This window comes from Sprattus sprattus (genome assembly GCF_963457725.1).
Source record: "Sprattus sprattus genome assembly, chromosome: 1".
NCBI classification, from domain to species: domain Eukaryota; kingdom Metazoa; phylum Chordata; class Actinopteri; order Clupeiformes; family Clupeidae; genus Sprattus; species Sprattus sprattus.
In genome coordinates, this window is record NC_137920.1 from 35,345,464 (window position 1) to 35,363,175 (window position 17,712).

Here is a 17,712-nt window from a genome sequence, read left to right on the forward strand (position 1 = left end):
TTTCTGTAATCAGAGGTCTCGCTGAGCCGATCACTCGGCTTACTGAGCCGATCGTCGTCTCTAACCGCCCCCGTTGTTGTTGGAACCACCACGCGCTGTCCTCTAAGTATTTCAGGGTTTTATTACATAGATATTTCAGCATAAGATTTTTGTTGGTTTTGTTTGGTTGTTTTATTGTTGGCACCAAAAACCTGATGTGTCTGACAATATTTCTGCTGACAGTGCTCAATGCAATCCATACATGTAGAACAGGGGTTTTCAACCGGGGGTCCGCGACGGCATTGCAGGGGGTCCGCGAATATATTAACTGTAGGTATGTTGAAGAATAACCTACAGCATGGAACGTCTCTCGTCCAATCAGAAACAGCTAAAATTACGCGCTAGAACCCAATTGTTTTATACTTAAGCAATATAGCACGAGTGGGAGTGGGGTAGGTAAGGGATAATCCCATGGGTGGTGTTCGGCCGTAGCCATCGAGGCCGAAGGCCGAGTGGCGTAGGCAACAACACCCGTGGGATTATCCCTTACCTACCCCACTCCCACGAGTGCTATATTGCTTTTATAAAACAATTCTACTGTCAACAAATTAACATTTAAACACAAAGTTATTGATTAAAAATGGTTTATTTCGCCATTGTTTCTCCGCAACAAAAAATAGTTCCATTGTCAACGTCTTGGTTTGGAATTTTAAAAACTTTGAATTAACGGTTATCATCAATGCGAATGTTTCATCGCGGAGTGATTTATTTTTAGCTGTGAAAAGTCCCGTAACTGTAGGTATGTTGAAGAATAACCTATAGCATGGAACGTCTCTCGTCCAATCAGAAACAGCTAAATTACGGGCTAGAAGCCAATTGTTTTATAAAATATATTATTCGTAACGTACAGTCTTGCGCGCAAAGTTAACAAGCATCTGCAGTAAAGCAAGCCTATGTGTACTTTTAAAGTCTAGTAAAGTTCGTTCTAATATCGAGTTAGCTGGTCAGATGCACCAATGGGTTGGTTTTTAGTGAGAAGAGTGACAGAGGGACAGGCTGACAAACACACACAAACGCACGCGCGTACGCACGCGTGCAAAGGCAGGCACATCAGTGGGCCGCGGATACTTTCTAGTCAGAATGGTGGTCCCTGGGACAAAACCAGTTGAAAACCCCTGATGTAGAATATCAAAAAGTTCATGTCCTCCAACGTCAACCAGGCACCACTTTAGGCTCTGTCCAGCGTCTGTGTCTATGGCTGGCTCTTCTGACACCTGTTTGTTTTGGGCGGTTGGGATATGATTGGCACGAGGACTTCCATGCCTGTGGTTTTGGAAGGGAAAAGGGAAGACTTCCTCTCGAACAAAAATGTTGGCAACACGGGAAATTTATGAACAGTGTTTGTTCAGATGAAAAACAAAAGATATGGATGAGTCTTCTCTTTTGGACGATAAGTCGGAACATTTGGAAAAATAAGTCGGAATGCCAAAGGTCTGGATGCTCGTTTGGAATGTTGTTGATAGTAAGGGGCATTCAGTGGTGCAAATGTGATATAGCAAAACTATTTGAAGTTCAATTTAACAGGGACATTGAGAGTAACTAACAGAGATATGGAGTTAAAGAAAGATGTGAAGGGCGATATTTATCACTCATTTCATCTACCATCTACCTATAATTTCATTCCTTCAAAGAAAACCAACACTGTTGTCATGGCACAGTTGTCATGGTTTGTTGTGCAGTTTTGGGGAAGTTTTTCCAAACATTCTAGCCTGACCATTCTTTTCCCCAGACACCAGAGCAGACAGGCTGGGTAGTGGCATGGCGGCAGTGGCTATGGGTGACTGCACCGCACACACTCAGAGACCAGGTCAGTGGTGTGTGTGTGTGTGTGTGTGTGTGTGTGTGTGTGTGTGTGTGTGTGTGTGTGTGTGTGTGTGTGTGTGTGTGTGTGTGAGGCAGTGTCTATGGGTGACTGCACCGCACACACTCAGAGACCAGGTCAGTGGACACAGGGCCCTAGGGACAGGAGGCCAGAGAGGAGAGGAGTGAGTTATCTTATGTGTGAGCGTGAGAGAGAGAGAGAGAGAGAGAGAGAGGGAAGTTAAGTAGAGAGAGAGACAAGAGAGGGGTGTGTATTTGTGTGTGTGTGTGTGTGTGTGTGTGTATGTGTGTGTGTGTGTGTGTGTGTGTGTGTGTGTGTGTGTGTGTGTGTGTGTGTGTGTGTGTGTGTGTGTGTGTGTGTGTGTGTGTGTGTGTGTGTGTGTGTGAAAGAGTGAGGCATGGCTGAGGGTGACTCCTGCCCACCAGTGATCAGGTCATTGGGGGAAACTCAGAGGTCTTGAGAAGCTCTGGGAATTCCATGGCGGTGGAGACGCTCTCACACACACACACACAAACACACACACACACACACACACACACAAACACGGTGGAGACGCTCTCTCTCACACACACACACACACACACAAACACACACACAAACACACACACACACACACACACACACACACACACACACACACACGGTGGAGACACTCTCACACACTGAGATGCACACACCACCCAGGTCAGCAGATGGAGCAGGACCTTGTGGTCAAAAACAGGGGTTCACACAAGGACAGTCATGGTGTGTATGTGTGTGTGTGTGTGTGTGTGTGTGTGTGTGTGTGTGTGTGTGTGTGTGTGTGTGTGTGTGTGTGTGTGTGTGTGTGTGTGTGTGTGTGTGTGTGTGTGTGTGTGTGTGTGTGTGTGTGTGTGTGTGTGTGTGTGTGCCTGTACATGAGAGAGAGAAAGAACAGGATGTGTGTCTCTTTCTCTCAGTTTTTTGTTTGTTTATTTTGATGACACACTGACACTCCTAAACGCTTAATCTGGACAAAAAGTTATGTTGTTAAATTACCGTTTTCTCATGGGTCAGTCCAGGATTTTTCAGTGGTAAAGAATATGAGCAGAACAGCACTGCTAGAATAAAGCTCAGAAACATATATAATGTATGGATGTATGCCATATGGGAAGATTCATCTCCACAGTTAATGAATTGTCTGAGCAAGTCAAGAGAACTTGTTTTTTCCAATTATTCAGAATTTTCTCTGAGGCAGAGATGCAATGTATGAATAGGCAAGACCTGTTGTTCCAGTCATGTACAGGTAATACATCTTAGGTACAGGTAATAAATCTTAGGTACAGGTTATACATCTTTTTGTTTTATAATCAACAGTCATAATAATAAAAATGTGTTTCATTTATATAGCACATGGTCCCAATGTCGCTACAAAGAGGAGGGGGGAAAAGCATATAGTAGAATATGAGCAAAACAGCACTGCTAGAATAAAGCACAGAAGCATATATAATGTATGTATACGTATGTATGTATGGCATATGGGAAGATTCATCTCCACAGTTAATGGCTTGTCTGAGCAAGTCAAGAGAACTTGTTTTTTCCATTTATTCAGAATTTTCTCTGAGGCAGAGATGCAATCTATGAATAGTCAAGACCTGTTGTTCCAGTCATGTACAGGTAATAAATCTTTTTGTTTGATAATCAACAGTCATAATAATAGAAATAAGTTACATTTATAGCACAAAGTCCCAATGTCGCTACAAAGAGGGGGGGGGGAGCAAACTAAACAGTGAAAGAGAAGGAGAAATGGTCACGAAAAGTCTTTAAATATGATTTGAAAGTAGAGAATAAATGGTAGTCACGGAAAGGATTCCAGCATTTGGGCGCCATTGCACTGGGGAAGGTAGGAAGTCTAGGTAGGAAGTCTGGGGCATGACAGTAGGTTCTTGCAAGAAGAGAGAGGGAGAGTAAGGGGATCAGGAGTACACTGAGGTAGAGGGGAACCAGATTATGCAGAGCTTTAAAGGTGAGACGCAAGATTTTGAACTTTATTCGGGACTGGATCCGTAGCCAGTGTAGCTGAGAGAGGGTAGCCCTTATGAGCAAACTATAGACTGCCCTAAACATCCATCTAAAACTTAAATGACAACTTGGCACACAGTCACTATACCTGCATATATTCAAGATGGTGCCTGTTGTGCCCTCATTGAGCCCCTCTCCTACATTTAGCTGTGAAACATGACTACTGCACGCATACACAGCGAGTGTGTTGTGCTGTTGATGTACATGACAGAGAGCAATGATGTGCCCCTTGTACAGTGCTTAGGGCGTGTTGGTGCAGTGGTAAGCGTCACAGTTTTGGAAGCGGTTGACCCGGATTGATTCCCAAGCGCTGCAGGCTGTCTGTATGTCGCTTTGGATCAAAGCGTCTGCTTAATACCAGACCTTTACCTTTAAGCCACTGGATTTAGTTTTCTTGGCATACCAACAGGACAACAAAGTGAATAATTAAAGTGTCTATAGCCACATAGCCTGTGCAGAGCATTCATTCATGTCACTGGATATAAACAGCCATGTCTGAAATACCCACACAGCTCTCGAGATGGGAAATCTACACCAAAAATACACTCGAATGTAAACGAGTCACATCTACTCACACGGGCCCTGACCACAGACAGCGGTCGTCTGTAATGTGGACAGGATTCTGGTGCGGCGAGCGAGGGAGACGGCACACACTACTGGGTATTTTCCCCTCCAGCACTTGCACACACACAACCTACTGCCTGTGGCCTACCCAAAGCCAGAGCAATCAAGGCTCAAACAGGGCAGGCACATGTCGTTTGCAATAAAATTGATATTTTTTTCTCTTTCACTCACCAATTGAGTTAAAGTGGTCATGAAAAATGAATGTGGGGAAATCCTGACTAGATTCACAGACAAGGACTAACACAAAAGCATCGTAAGCCCTCATCTCTAAAGAGCCGTCCACAAGTCTGGAGTTAAGCTGACAGTCAGTATTTTTGCCTATCAAATTTGATGTTTTCAGTAGGCATCCGTTGTTGAAGCATCTGAAGGTAAGACAAATGTTGCCGGAATGTAACTTTGTGGAATGTAACCAAACACTAATTTATATTTTCTGAGCAGTCCTGTGGTTTGGCCTTGGCAATGTAGTATTTTGGGTAGACAAAGTTGAGCTGTAATTTCCTGTGTGTGTGTGTGTGTGTGTGTGTGTGTGTGTGTGTGTGTGTGTGTGTGTGTCTGTGTGTGTGTGTGTGTGTGTGTGTGTGTTTGTGCGCGCGTGTGTGTGTGTGTGTGTGTGTGTGTGTGTGCGTGCGGCGTGTGGCACCAAAAAAAACAACAACCTCATCTTGGGCAGGATGAAATTACATCACGTGACTTTTTATTTATACTGACTAGGAATTACAGTATGCCATCATTCAACATAAAGATATGTAGCAGAACTGTGGGTACATTGCAGTCAGGGGTCAAAGATGTGGTGATCCTGTGTGTGTGTGTGTGTGTGTGTGTGTGTGTGTGTGTGTGTGTGTGTGTGTGTGTGTGTGTGTGTGTGTGTGAGAGAGAGAGAGAGTGTGTGTGTGTTTTGACAAGAGTACTTAGCTGCTACTGATAGATTAGCAGAGTTGGAACATCCAATTGATATAGAGTTTTATATGGAAAGACAGAGATACAGAAACAGAGAGAGAGAGAGAGAGAGTGAGAGAGAGCGTATAATATGGGAAGAGCCCAGTTTATTTTTTGTACTTTAAGGTGCCTGCTCTCCGTGTGTGGTTCTTCTGCCTGTTTCTCGTTAAGTGTTACTCCCTTTGTAAGTAAAGCATTCCGCTTGTTGTTACGTCTGCTGTTTGTGTTGTGAATTTGGATCCTCCCTTGTAAAACCCTGACATCATAACTGTCTCTTTGCTTGACTTCTCGCTCAGGTTAACGGTGTCCTCTCCTTGTGAAACCGCTTTGCTGTTTACCATCACAGGGCTGGAGCACTGTGGCTATTAGACACTTGACGGGACACAGGACTATTTTACGTGGACGTTTTGTTTTTTTTTGTGCAGGGTAGCAGTAACTCTAGTTGGTCCATGTGTTTTCATCCTTGTTTTCATTAAGCCTGTTTATTTCAATCTAACAACTGAAAGCCTTGTTACATGTGTGAGTTGAAATTAATGGTTCCTTGCGAAATATATGTAGGATACAGTGAAACTAATTATGTCTGGCTTAAACAAACACATTATGTCTGGTTTTGTTGTTTTGATAAGGTTTGTGGGTGGGGGGGGGTCTAGAGGGAGGGTGTGGGGGGGTCTATGTACCCCCTCCAGGAAAATACCTCAGTCATCCATGCATTGGCTTCTCATCGTGTCCTTACAGGCTTCAAGAAATGCTACAATGTCCAAACTTCAGTGAAATAGTATGTGCAGTACAGTGCCTCTGATGATGATGACAGCCTAATGCCGTAACATGTCATGTTGGCTGAGAGGAATTTAGGGTTGAAATAATAAATTATAATAATAATACATTTTATTTCAAGCGCCTTTCATGACACCCAAGGTCACTTCACAAACAGGTTATTAGAATTACAATCATCTCATAGAAATAAATAAAAATAAGAAAAATAAAAGTCAGTCAGTTGAATGTAACAACAGGCGGTGTAACAACAGCTCTACCATGCTGTATTGCGGATTCCATTAAAGATTCTATTCAGATTATAACCCCTCAACTGTTCTTCAGTCTCGTTGTAGAAACTATACATTAATGGAATTCCAGCTAACACCGGAATTTTAAGAGCACGCATCAATCACATAAATGTAAGTCACTATCATAACAATGATGTTATGTCTGTATGCCGTGAGTAACTATGTTTAGACAAAACTCTAATCTCCTATAAAAGGATTTCAACTTCACAAAACACAGTAAAATGTAAATTTCCAGTCAATGAATGTACTTATGTTGATAGAACATCTCAGTGCTGATGTTGAACATATAATCCTGAAATTTTGCTATCAGTCATAGCCATGTTTTATGGAATAAGTCTGTCATGGCAGTAAGTGTTAGAAAGAAACAGGGAATTCTTCAAGTTTTCAAACGTGAGACATTACCTCCGTATGACATTTTCTGCATTTTGTAATCTTGCTAATGCTCATTACTGTAAGTATAAAAAGAATCCCTGTTTCAAATTGAACTGCATGTTAAATGACAGTCTTACAAGTGCTTTTGCCGTCCATGACATTTGGTTAAGGTCATTCGTAGTTATACACAGGAAAAGATGCAGAATTCCTTGTGTTATTGGTTGGGAACTTCCCACAGCAGCCAAACTTCTCACTGTCCCATGCAAGTGCTCAGCAACCTTGCCTATGTATTATAAAGCATGGCAAGTTTATTTTTATAGCACATTTACATACACAAAGTAGGATCAATGTGCTTCAAATAAATAACAGCAAAAGGAACATCCAAAGGAAGGATAAAGACAAAGGGAAAAGATGAAAATAAATTAAATAAAGAAAATACAATCTTTAATAGAGCCCAGATAGAGCTTTTTCAGAGAGCCCAAGAATAGATCATGCATATAGGCCCAAAGGAAGGAAAAAGTGAAAAGATGAAAATTATTTAAATAAAGAAAAAATAATCTTTAATAGAGCCCAGTAAATAGAAGCTCAAGAATAGATCACCACCAATAGGGCTTAGCTGTAAGCCCAGAACTTCACTTCCCTGTCCAAGATGACTAGAGGTCTACTTCCATAGATGAACTAAATAAATACAATTATAAATTAAAGTGCATTTGATCAGTTAACAAAAAGCATCTGAGAACAGTTGGGTCTTTGTCTACATCTTTGATGTCATCAGGAAGTTTGTTTCAGCTAAAGCTAAAGGCTGCTTCGCTATGTTGAGTTCTGACAGTAGGTATTACCAACAGATTTGTCTGTGATCTGAAAGGTCCAGCAGGTCTGTATAGCTGAAACATCTAAGAGGTAATTTGGTCCTGTCTGATTTGGGACATAATATAAACAAGCATCAATTCTGTGACTTACTGGAAGCCAGCGCAAGGACTTCAGTATTGGAGTAATGTGGTCAGTTCTTTTTGTTTTTGTTATAAGGAAGGCCCATGAAACGACCATTGTAGTAGTCAACCCTGCTGGAGATAAGGGCAGGAATGAGTGTTTCGAAATCATGTTTTGACATAAGGCCTCTAAGTCTGGCTAGGTTTTTCAGATGGTAAAAAGCTGATTTAGTTATTGCCTTAACATGGTTGTTAAAACTGAGATCGCAATCAGTTAAGGCACCAAGGTTGTTAACAGTGCCCTTCACTTTAAATTATTTTTAAGACACTTCTACATTCTCTAGGTTTCCCTTTCATCCCATTTCAGATTTCATTCAATTTGGCTAACAGTCAACGGGTACATGGAGCAGTTGTAGTAAGCGTTGTCCATATAAGCTTGGATGGGAGGTAACCAAATGCCATCCTGCAGCACCTCACCACCAACAACCCATTTAGGTAGCCTTGAAATTACTCCCATTGCCATGGTGAAATGGTTGCCATTATATCTCTAAATATTGCCAGATGTGGTGTAGTTACTTGTGTTGAAGCACAGCTGCATATCCTCAAAATATGACCTGACTAATGCTGAAGTCTTCTCAGTGACCTTAAAGAAACTGAATGCCTTCCACAACAGACTGTGTGGCACCGATCCAAAGGTATTTGCGAGATCCAAAAATACCACAAGGAGGTTTCTCCCTGCAAAATCATGCTACAATGTTCCAAACATCCACCAATCCTGGGATTTCTGCTTCCTGCATAGAAGAATGTAGTATTGAATTGAATGAAGACTTCACAAACTTAAATGGAACCTTATAGAATGCAGCCCTAGCTTGTTCTTTGTTTTTCCTTTTTTCATCTGAGGAAGTTCGCCCTCCTTAGCATAGCCAACCTACTCTTTACCTCTGCCTGCAGTACACTGATACCTTCTCTCTGTTCGTCATCTGCTCAGTTCCATTGGCCTCTTCAGCTGCCTCCTCTCTCAAATCAGCCTGTCTATTTCAATATATCGTCTTGACTTGGCTTGACCTTGCTTTTCCTTCCTAACTTTCTGGACAAACTCCATATCTTTCCACGCCATAATCATAGATGACCTCACCCCTGGGATTCAAATTACACTCCCCTCAGTCAAATTGCTCTCCCCTCAATCCTTACTAAATTCCTTTAAAATTATCATTGATGCAACTCTATTCCTTGACTGCCGAAGCCCTTGGGCCATCTAACCTTGAGTTCCTCTCCGCTGCATGTTTCCTCCTTACTCTGATTGATTTTTCCCTGCTTTGCATGATGTCCACCATTCTGTGCAAGGTCGTCCTTCCTAAGTAGCAGGGGGTACTGATAGCCTGCTATGTTTGGTGCTGGAATCCATCAGACTGATTTCTTAACAAGTAGTGCTCAATGCAAGGCCCCTGTTCTCCTTTATCCAGGCATTTCTTTCTTCCCTGGTGGATCCTCAAGCCTTTCAGTGACATTTCCTCCCTCCATGCACATAAACAAACTGTCCGGCCCTAACTGGCCGTATCCAGGTTCACCTCCTTCCTCCTTGTCGAGGCCTTGGACTCGGAGCCTGCCTGTGACTCATCTTACTCCCTTGTTTTTGCTGACTCTGGGGGCGCTCTGTTAGTTTGGTCTAGCTTATGTGGATGCATTTACTTGGCTGTTTTTACCACAGATGCTGCTACGGGTTGTCAGCCCGAAACAGCCCCAGGTAGAGCTACATTGTCATACTATGACCATACTCTGTAATACGTTAAAGTTAACGCTTTCATCTGAGGTGACACACAGTTCACCATGAATAAATGCTGCTATCGCTGCTGTCCTACAGGAACTGAAATGCGGGGGCTTTGTAGTTCCTGAATAAAATAATAAAATAAATAAAATGAAATAATTCAACAAAGATCAGAGCATCTCCATGTACTCTTGTGATGGACTAAGACATTATGGAAAGATTACGGAGGAGACTCCAAACTATCTCTAAACACAGCATTCCCAGTTTACGTTCCAAACTCCATTACCATTCATTATGTCTGTCTTGGTATTTATATTTGCAGAGAGCTCGCTCCGACCCTCTCGCTGTCTGCAGTGTGTCATAGAGCAAGTACGTATGCTGTTATGGGGGGCCTTGAGCACACTGTTTTAGGGACATATGCTTCTTGGCATATTTGGTGAAGAGAAGAAAGAACTTGAAGCCCAGTAAGTTTCCTGTCATATGATGAAAACCACTCCTGGAACCCGATCCTGCACTGTATATGGTGTGTGTCTTGACAGACAGTGCTAATGGTAATCTGAGCCGCTCTGTCTGTTGCCGGAGGTTAAAATGTGAGTCAAGTGTTATTTTATTGCTTAGGTATCCACAGACTTCAGAGGCAGCAATCTCTAACTATAGACTTGTGTGTGTAAGTCCAAACTTAAGTGGATGTGCCAATAAACAAATCTGATTGGAAACATCTCGCTGTTACGTGCTCCGGACCATCCTTAAGGTGCACATTTTAAAAACCTAGTTTTCAGTCCATTTCTTATGCTTGGAAAGGTAGCTATTATTTAATGATGAAATGACCTGCAAACACTGGAAATTGTGCAGGTAAGTAAAAACTTTGTTGTTGGTCCATACATATGAATATCTGTTATTGTTTTAAATGTCAAATTAGGTATCATACATTTAGATTTTGTCAACAATACATATACGGAAAGGTCAAACACCAAACATGCTGCAGATGACACACATGTCTGTGGAACATATGTGGGAGTCCTGGTGAAAGGTAGCCCTATAGCATGTAATCTTAGTCAGCATGTCGGGAACAGACTGCAAATTAACTGATGGTACAGTGTGGACCCAAGAAGTTCTCTTGCAGCTCAGTGCTGCCCCCTAGTGTAGATGTAGTTCAATCACAATGCAGAATTTGTGTTGTGTCCACTGACAGCAATAGTATGTAAACTTCCTTTTTCCTTTACATTTTTGTTTGTACCATACTTGAAGGTACAGAAATATGCAGGGAATGTATTTAAACCAAATAGTAGCACATTGAATTAAACAAGACAGTATCTAACTGAATTGGAAAACAAACACTTGGATCAAACAGGACTAAGTGAATCATTATATTACTATCATGTTATTATATTATCAAGTATTAAACCTGATTTTTTTTACCACAGTCACACCATCTGTGTTTCATCGTATCATATCTTATCAACATTTTAAGAAAGCACCAAAAACATGGATAGGAAAAGCTAGTTCTTGACTTGTTTTGTGTTAGTTTTCCCTGGAAAACACTGTGTTGTAAGGTTACTATTAGATGGGTGAGTAAAGTAATGGAACACAAAAATGTCAATGAGGGCAATTATTTACAATGCAGGTAAATACTAGCACAGAGTATGGGGTAGAATAAGTGCATCACAGTGCAGTGGGGGTGGGTAAGTGTAGGTTGAGGGTTTCTACAAGTAGATCATGTGGAGAGATTACAGCGGCACCCCACAGCCAAGATAGTCTAGACTAGAATGGACAGGAGTGACAAAGTGATTGGATAAAGTTGGGTGTCATCAGCATAGCTGGTGTGGATGGCTTATTATGGACATGAATAAATTGATGATGATCAACCACGATAGGGCACAGCCTTTGATGCCAATATGATGTTCAAGTCTCTGTATAATATATAGTAAGATATGATAACCTATATTGTCAAAAGCAGCACTTAGGTCTAGAACCAGTATTGAAATTCACCCATGATCAGATGTGATTAGTGGGTCATTCAAAACTTTGACTAATGCTGTTTCAGTGCTGTGATGGGCTCTAAAGACAGATCTGGTCTTTTTCAATATTTTTTTAATGTAGAAAAAAAAGTTGCTTTGCTATAACTTTTTCAATGGTTTTTGACAAGAAAGGGAGGTTGGATGTAGGCCTTTAGTAAGCCAGATTATCAGGATCAAGGTTAGGTTTATTTTAGAGAGATGGTTTGATCACTGCTATTTTGAATGATTGAGAAACGTATCATGAAATGAGTGAATTGTTCATTACTTTGAGTAGTGTCTCATTTAATAAGGGTAGTGTGTGTTTAAGTAGTGTTTCATTTAATAAGGGTAGTGCGTGTTTAAGTAGTTTTTTTAGGGATAGGGTCTAATAGGCACGTCGATGATTTAGATGAGGAGATCAGAGAATTGAGTTCAGGGAGGTCAATAGGTGTGAAGGATTCCAGGAGTGCAAGAGGTCGTGGGGTGTTACAGAGGTAGTCAAAGTGCATACTGGAAGGGCTACAGGGTCATGAAGGGAGAGGAAACTGAATTTCTTCTCTTGTTTCACTCTCTATTGTTAAAGTTTTGTAGGAAAAGGTCATGACATCGTTACTGCTACAGGTTCTAGGAACAGAATGTTTGATTGGATTGTGGTTTGTTGTTAATCTAGAAATAGTTTTCTAGTTTCCAAGTCATTTGTTGAACTGCCGCAAGAACCGCGAAGAACAAGACAAAAAGCCAGGTACTAAAACTTGAGCTAATTGGTCACCTGACTCACTGACTCACTGATGAGCAGGGGACAACAGGAAATGGTGGGAATGCAAGGACAGGAAGTAAACAAAAGCACATGCACACACAACAGGCACAGAGTCTTTACCTTAACGGCCTCTAGAGGCCAGAAGGTCCCAAATCATGACACATGGGGCGAGTGGATATGAGCTGGGGATGTGCTTATGCCACCTAAGAGCTGAGGCAAGGTAAAGTCTTGTCAGAAAAACAACAGATGTAAAAGTGGCTTAATTCCGATGTTGCAGAGTTATAATAGCATGTTGAATGTAATTAGGTGATGATCTGAAAGGGCAAGTATTTTGAGGTAGAACTATGGAGTGGTCAATGAGTTGGAGTGTTTACATGTTGGGGGAAACTAGAGTCTATTAGTGGTTGGAATGCAATTGTAAGGATATGATTGAAATTGTCCTTGTGGATATTAAAATCTCTTACCATGAGGATTTTATCTGAGTATATAACCAAGGTGGGTGGGTCAGAGAACTAAAAATAAAAATTCAATGTAGTAGCCAAGTGGTCTATATAGAGGCACAACAGTGACTGAATGGGTGGTTTTCCAGTTTCCATTTCCAGTTCTAGAAAATTGTTGCTACTCCACCTCCATTTCCAATAGTGTGGGGCATGTGGCAGTCATTTTATTGATGTTGTTGTTCAAGCACACACAGGGTGTTTACGATTGTCGATTGGCTTAATCGTGCAAAGAGATGGGATGCAGAAAGAATGGCCCTTGTAAGAATAATTTTTATATTAAATACATTTTATTATTTTATATTATATTATATTATATTATAAAACAATTGGGTTCTATCGCTTATTTAGCTGTTTCTGATTGGACGAGAGACGTTCCATGCCATGGATTATCCAAGAACAACCCAACGGGGACTTTTCACAGCTAATAATAAATCACTCCGCAATGAGATATTCTATTGCGCATTGATGATAACCATTAATTCAAAATTCTTATAATTCCAAACCAAGACGTTGACAATGGAACTATTTTTTGTTGCGGAGAAACAATGGTGAAATAAACCATTTTTAATAAATAACTTTGTGTTGAAATAATAATTTGTTGACTGTAGAATTGTTTTATAAAAGCAATATAGCACTCGCGGCTGAACACCACCCATGATTATCCCTTACCTACCCCACTCCCACGAGTGCTATATTGCTTAATTAAATGACATGACAAGAAAAAGATATACGAAATACGAAAAGCCTTTCCAGTATGAATCTCATTATTTCTTTCCAAGTGTTTTATTGATGTCTGCATAAAGCTTTTATGTTTACATATAAGCATCACTTGTACTCAACAGTTTTGTGTGAATAAATTATTTTTACTTGTATCTGTTGCATCTTACTTTCCATTCCATGTGAACAACGTATATTAGGTAAATGTGAATGTTAGTAACTAATTTATGAATGGTGATGTGTTTCACACTTTTCACACTACAATTAGGCTCCCTTTTGCCAGTTTTAAATGTTAGTAACTCATTAGTAAATGGTGATGTGTTTCACACTTTACAATAAGGCTCCCTTTAACCAGTTATAAATGTTAGTAACTCGTTAATAATTGGTGATGTGTTTCACACTCTTCAATAAGGCTCCCTTTTGCCAGTTATAAATGTTAGTAACTCATTAATATATGGTGATGTGTTTCACACTTTACAATAAGGACCCCTTTTGCCAGTTATAAACGTTAGTAACTCATTAATGAGTAGTAAGCAGTAACTTGATCTTGGATGGATGGATGGATGGATGGATGGTGGATACTTTATTAATCCTGAGGGAAATTTTAGGACATACACAAATCACGTACACATAGGGAAAACACGTTCAAAAGGAGTGGGGTAGTAATCAGTTCCGGAACGGAAACATGTGAGGCCCCCCGCAGAATAACCCTGAGAGCCCCCCAACCCCTCATATAGGCAAGATATCAAAACTCAAGCTCCCTATTTGCAGTGCAGGGGCTGCAGGGGTAATCTCTACGGGTCTGGTCGTAACAGATACAAGAATGGTATGGAGTGTGCAATAGGCTAGTATAGCCATATAAGGGATAGACAGTGGGTTGCCAAGATGGGGATCCTGCCAAATGGTGAGTCTGCATCGATGTATGAAAAATGTGTTATAACTTGTTTATAATGGCGTATAAATGACCTATAAAGTGTTTATAACCTGATTAATAACTTAATTAAAAACCCTTTATAAACCTTTATAAGGGTAGCCTTATTGTAAAGTGGTACCCCAATTTTAAAACGGACTTCCAGAACAGAATTTTATCTCCCATAAAATCTTTGAAAAAAATTATGCGCAGGCTTAAAACGTTTTTCAACTGTTTCAAATAAAGAGTTTTTATTACAAAGTATGAGTTGTACATATCTGTTTTTTAAACATTTGGTTAAAAGCAAAGGGCTGAAGTACCTGACAAAATACAGAAATGGAGTCCAACTGCCACTTAATAAAAACGGAAAGCAAAAAAAACTTTTTTTACTTTCTCATGACATGATCATTTATTCATACGTTGACATCCTATGCACCTTGATGTAACTATCCAAGCTCACACAGGATTACATTTCATTTCAAAACATTACATTCACTGTCAAAGAAAATAAATGAATCAAACAATCAACATACACATAACAAATAGTACTCAAAACTTTCAGTAGAGTACCAATTTGAGCACAGTAACTATTCATTTCATTGTTTTTCCCAGCATCGTCCTTCAAACTCACATGATCCCATAAAACATCTTACTTTACAAAAGATATATAACAACATTTTACAAAAGGTAGACAGTCTAATAACTCACTGCCACGCTCGGCATGCAACTATTCCCCCCCTCAGCAGGGAGGTCCACCCTTCTTAAAGTCCTGCCAGTACTGCAGCAGTTGGTCGGCATTGCCCAGGATTGTGGTTATGACCTTGACGTAGTCACAGCGCTTGAAGGGTCCCCTTGCGTAGTCTTTGAACTGCGAGGGATCAGGGGCTGTGGAGGGGTTTATCCCCAGGTGTTTCAGGCACATGCCTATGTAAGCATCCTCGATGTTAAAGGGCTTGATGTCCTTGGAGACCTGCACCAGTTTCTCCGGGAGGTCGTTGGAGAAGAGGTAACCCATCCCCAGCAGGTAGGTGGGATAAGTGGACTCGGGGTACAGAGCCTCGGGGACATACCCTTTGTTTTGGGGGTTGTGGATAACTGGCCTGTTCCTCATCACCGCCCCCGTGATGTAGTTCTGTTTGGGTGTTTGAGGCATCAGCAGCAGCTTCATGAGGTTCTCCATGTTGAGGAACATGTCCGAGTCGATCTTCATGGCGTAGGACGTGCCAGGGCAGTAGCTGGCCAGCCAGTCCATGATCACCATGGTCTTGATGGTCAGATTGAGGTAGGAGTCGATGAAGTCACTCTGCAGGATGTCGCGGTGCCTCTTGCTCTCTATGTGCACCTTCTCCTGCAGGACCGCGTCCGAGTGCAGCGCCCCCAAGACGAAGAGGGTGGTGACCACCTTGCCTTGCACCAGGGTCTCGTTCCCCCACGTGCTCCGGATCACCTCTCTGGCCCTCGCATTGCCAGGGTGGACCGGAACCATGAGAACCAGGAACGGCTTCTGCCTCTGGCACACATCAGGCTCGTTCAGGGTAAAGTGGTACTGGGCTGGGAAGGCCTCATGGTACAGCCTGGCACCCTCAGGAGAGCTAGCAGTCGGGGTACTAGCAGTGGCAGAAGGGCTTTTCATAGTCACAGTAGAGGGTGGTTTTGTTGGAGCGATACTCCGGATGATGCTTGTGACAGTGGTGTAAGCAGGGGTTATGGTAGTACTGGCACCTGTCGTGGGCATTAACTTTGTAGTGCTACTGATTTTTAGAGTTCTGTGGGGTTGGGGGTAGGTCCTGTGGGGTCGAGGTTTAAAGGTTAGTCTATCATTCCACCGCACCTGGTTCATGATGCCTAAAAAGAAGTTGTCGGTCAAGTGGATGAGAGCCAAAAAGCACAATGACATGGCAAGCAGTACTTGGAAGCAGACCCGTCCATAATATATTTCACCTGCAAGGGAAAAGAAAGACAAAACATACCGTCATGTTAATGGGATAACCCAATTATGTAAGGTGAAAATTCACCCTAGTTACCCCAGGAGCTGCATATAAGTATATTTATTAGACAAACAACAACAACAATTGCAATCGGGCTCACTCCCAGCACAAGGCTGGAAGTGAAGCAATATTAAACACACAGCACAAGGTTTATTTAGACAGAAGTTTACAATCAGCAGTTCAGCATGGATAACAGGGTGGATCTCTGATGTCCGAGGCCAGGATGGAAGTTTTGCAAGGTCGGAAGAAGCTTATCAATTCTGGTCTAAACATGCTCTTGTAAATATGCAGACTAAGTGGTACCTATTAATCTAAGTTACACACACCAGAAACATAGGAAAGCCATGTTCCTGCTTACATAACTACATGATACATATAAGGTTATTAATAATACAAGGCACTTGATTATTATATTCTTAAGTCATTAACAGTGTTTGGAAATTATTTCCATCAGTCATACTGTGCCTACTTTTTGGACTTGATTGGGTGCGCTTTATCGCACCCCTGATTCATTGGGGTGAAATTGAAGAGAGTATCAGTTGATAAATGGTATTAAACACATATACTTAAGTGTATAAAATTAAGTACTTCAGTATTCTTTTGCTTTGTCGGGCTAATAAAAACATTCTTAAACAAACCAACATTTTACTAGCCTGCCAAAGCCAGCCTTGTTGACCTTTTTTAACCAACCAAGATGAGATTTAAATGAATTTTCATAATGTACAGTCAAACACAGATGTTTAACCACGAGGTGCAATGTACTTTAGCCTCAGTTTCAGCTAACTGTATTTAAATCCACATGCAGCATCCACCTATGCCTCTCTCTCTCTCTCTCTCTCTCTCACAATGTGACAATAACGATAGTTACAGTCTTTACACTGTTGATCTGCTCTCTGAACTCTGCTCTTAGCATTCATAGTGAACCTAACTTTGACTCTTGCTTCTGAAAAGTATCAATGTGTTATTACTCTTCGTTAATTAATATATTACACAGCACTTAATGTATAGTTAACAGGCAGTTATATTTTATGGCCCAAAAGTCTTTCCATCAGGTAAGCGATACAGCAGGAGAGAGAGCACTCACCTTTCCTAGCCATTGCTGCTGAAATCCTGGCATATGTACTTCATCCAGTCCAGCTCCTGACTACTTTGACACCAGCACCTGCGTTTGGTGAGGTCTCAGGTGTGGACTGGGAGGAGCACCGAGAGAGAAGACAGAGACAAAGGGGAGGGGCCTTCTGACAGGAGGCATGAG

The 17,712-nt window shown here is 41.4% G+C and overlaps 1 protein-coding gene across 1 annotated transcript; it reads right to left on the reverse strand.

Moving 5' to 3' along the window:
* Positions 1-15,208: 15,208 nt before the first annotated feature.
* Positions 15,209-16,309, reverse strand: LOC308377142 (beta-1,3-galactosyltransferase 2-like; the record flags this gene model as incomplete). The annotated part of the gene is made up of 1 exon (XM_080853717.1): positions 15,209-16,309. The coding sequence occupies one exon, from the start codon at positions 16,307-16,309 to the stop codon at positions 15,209-15,211; it is 1,101 nt and encodes a 366-aa protein (XP_080709843.1).
* Positions 16,310-17,712: the final 1,403 nt, after the last annotated feature.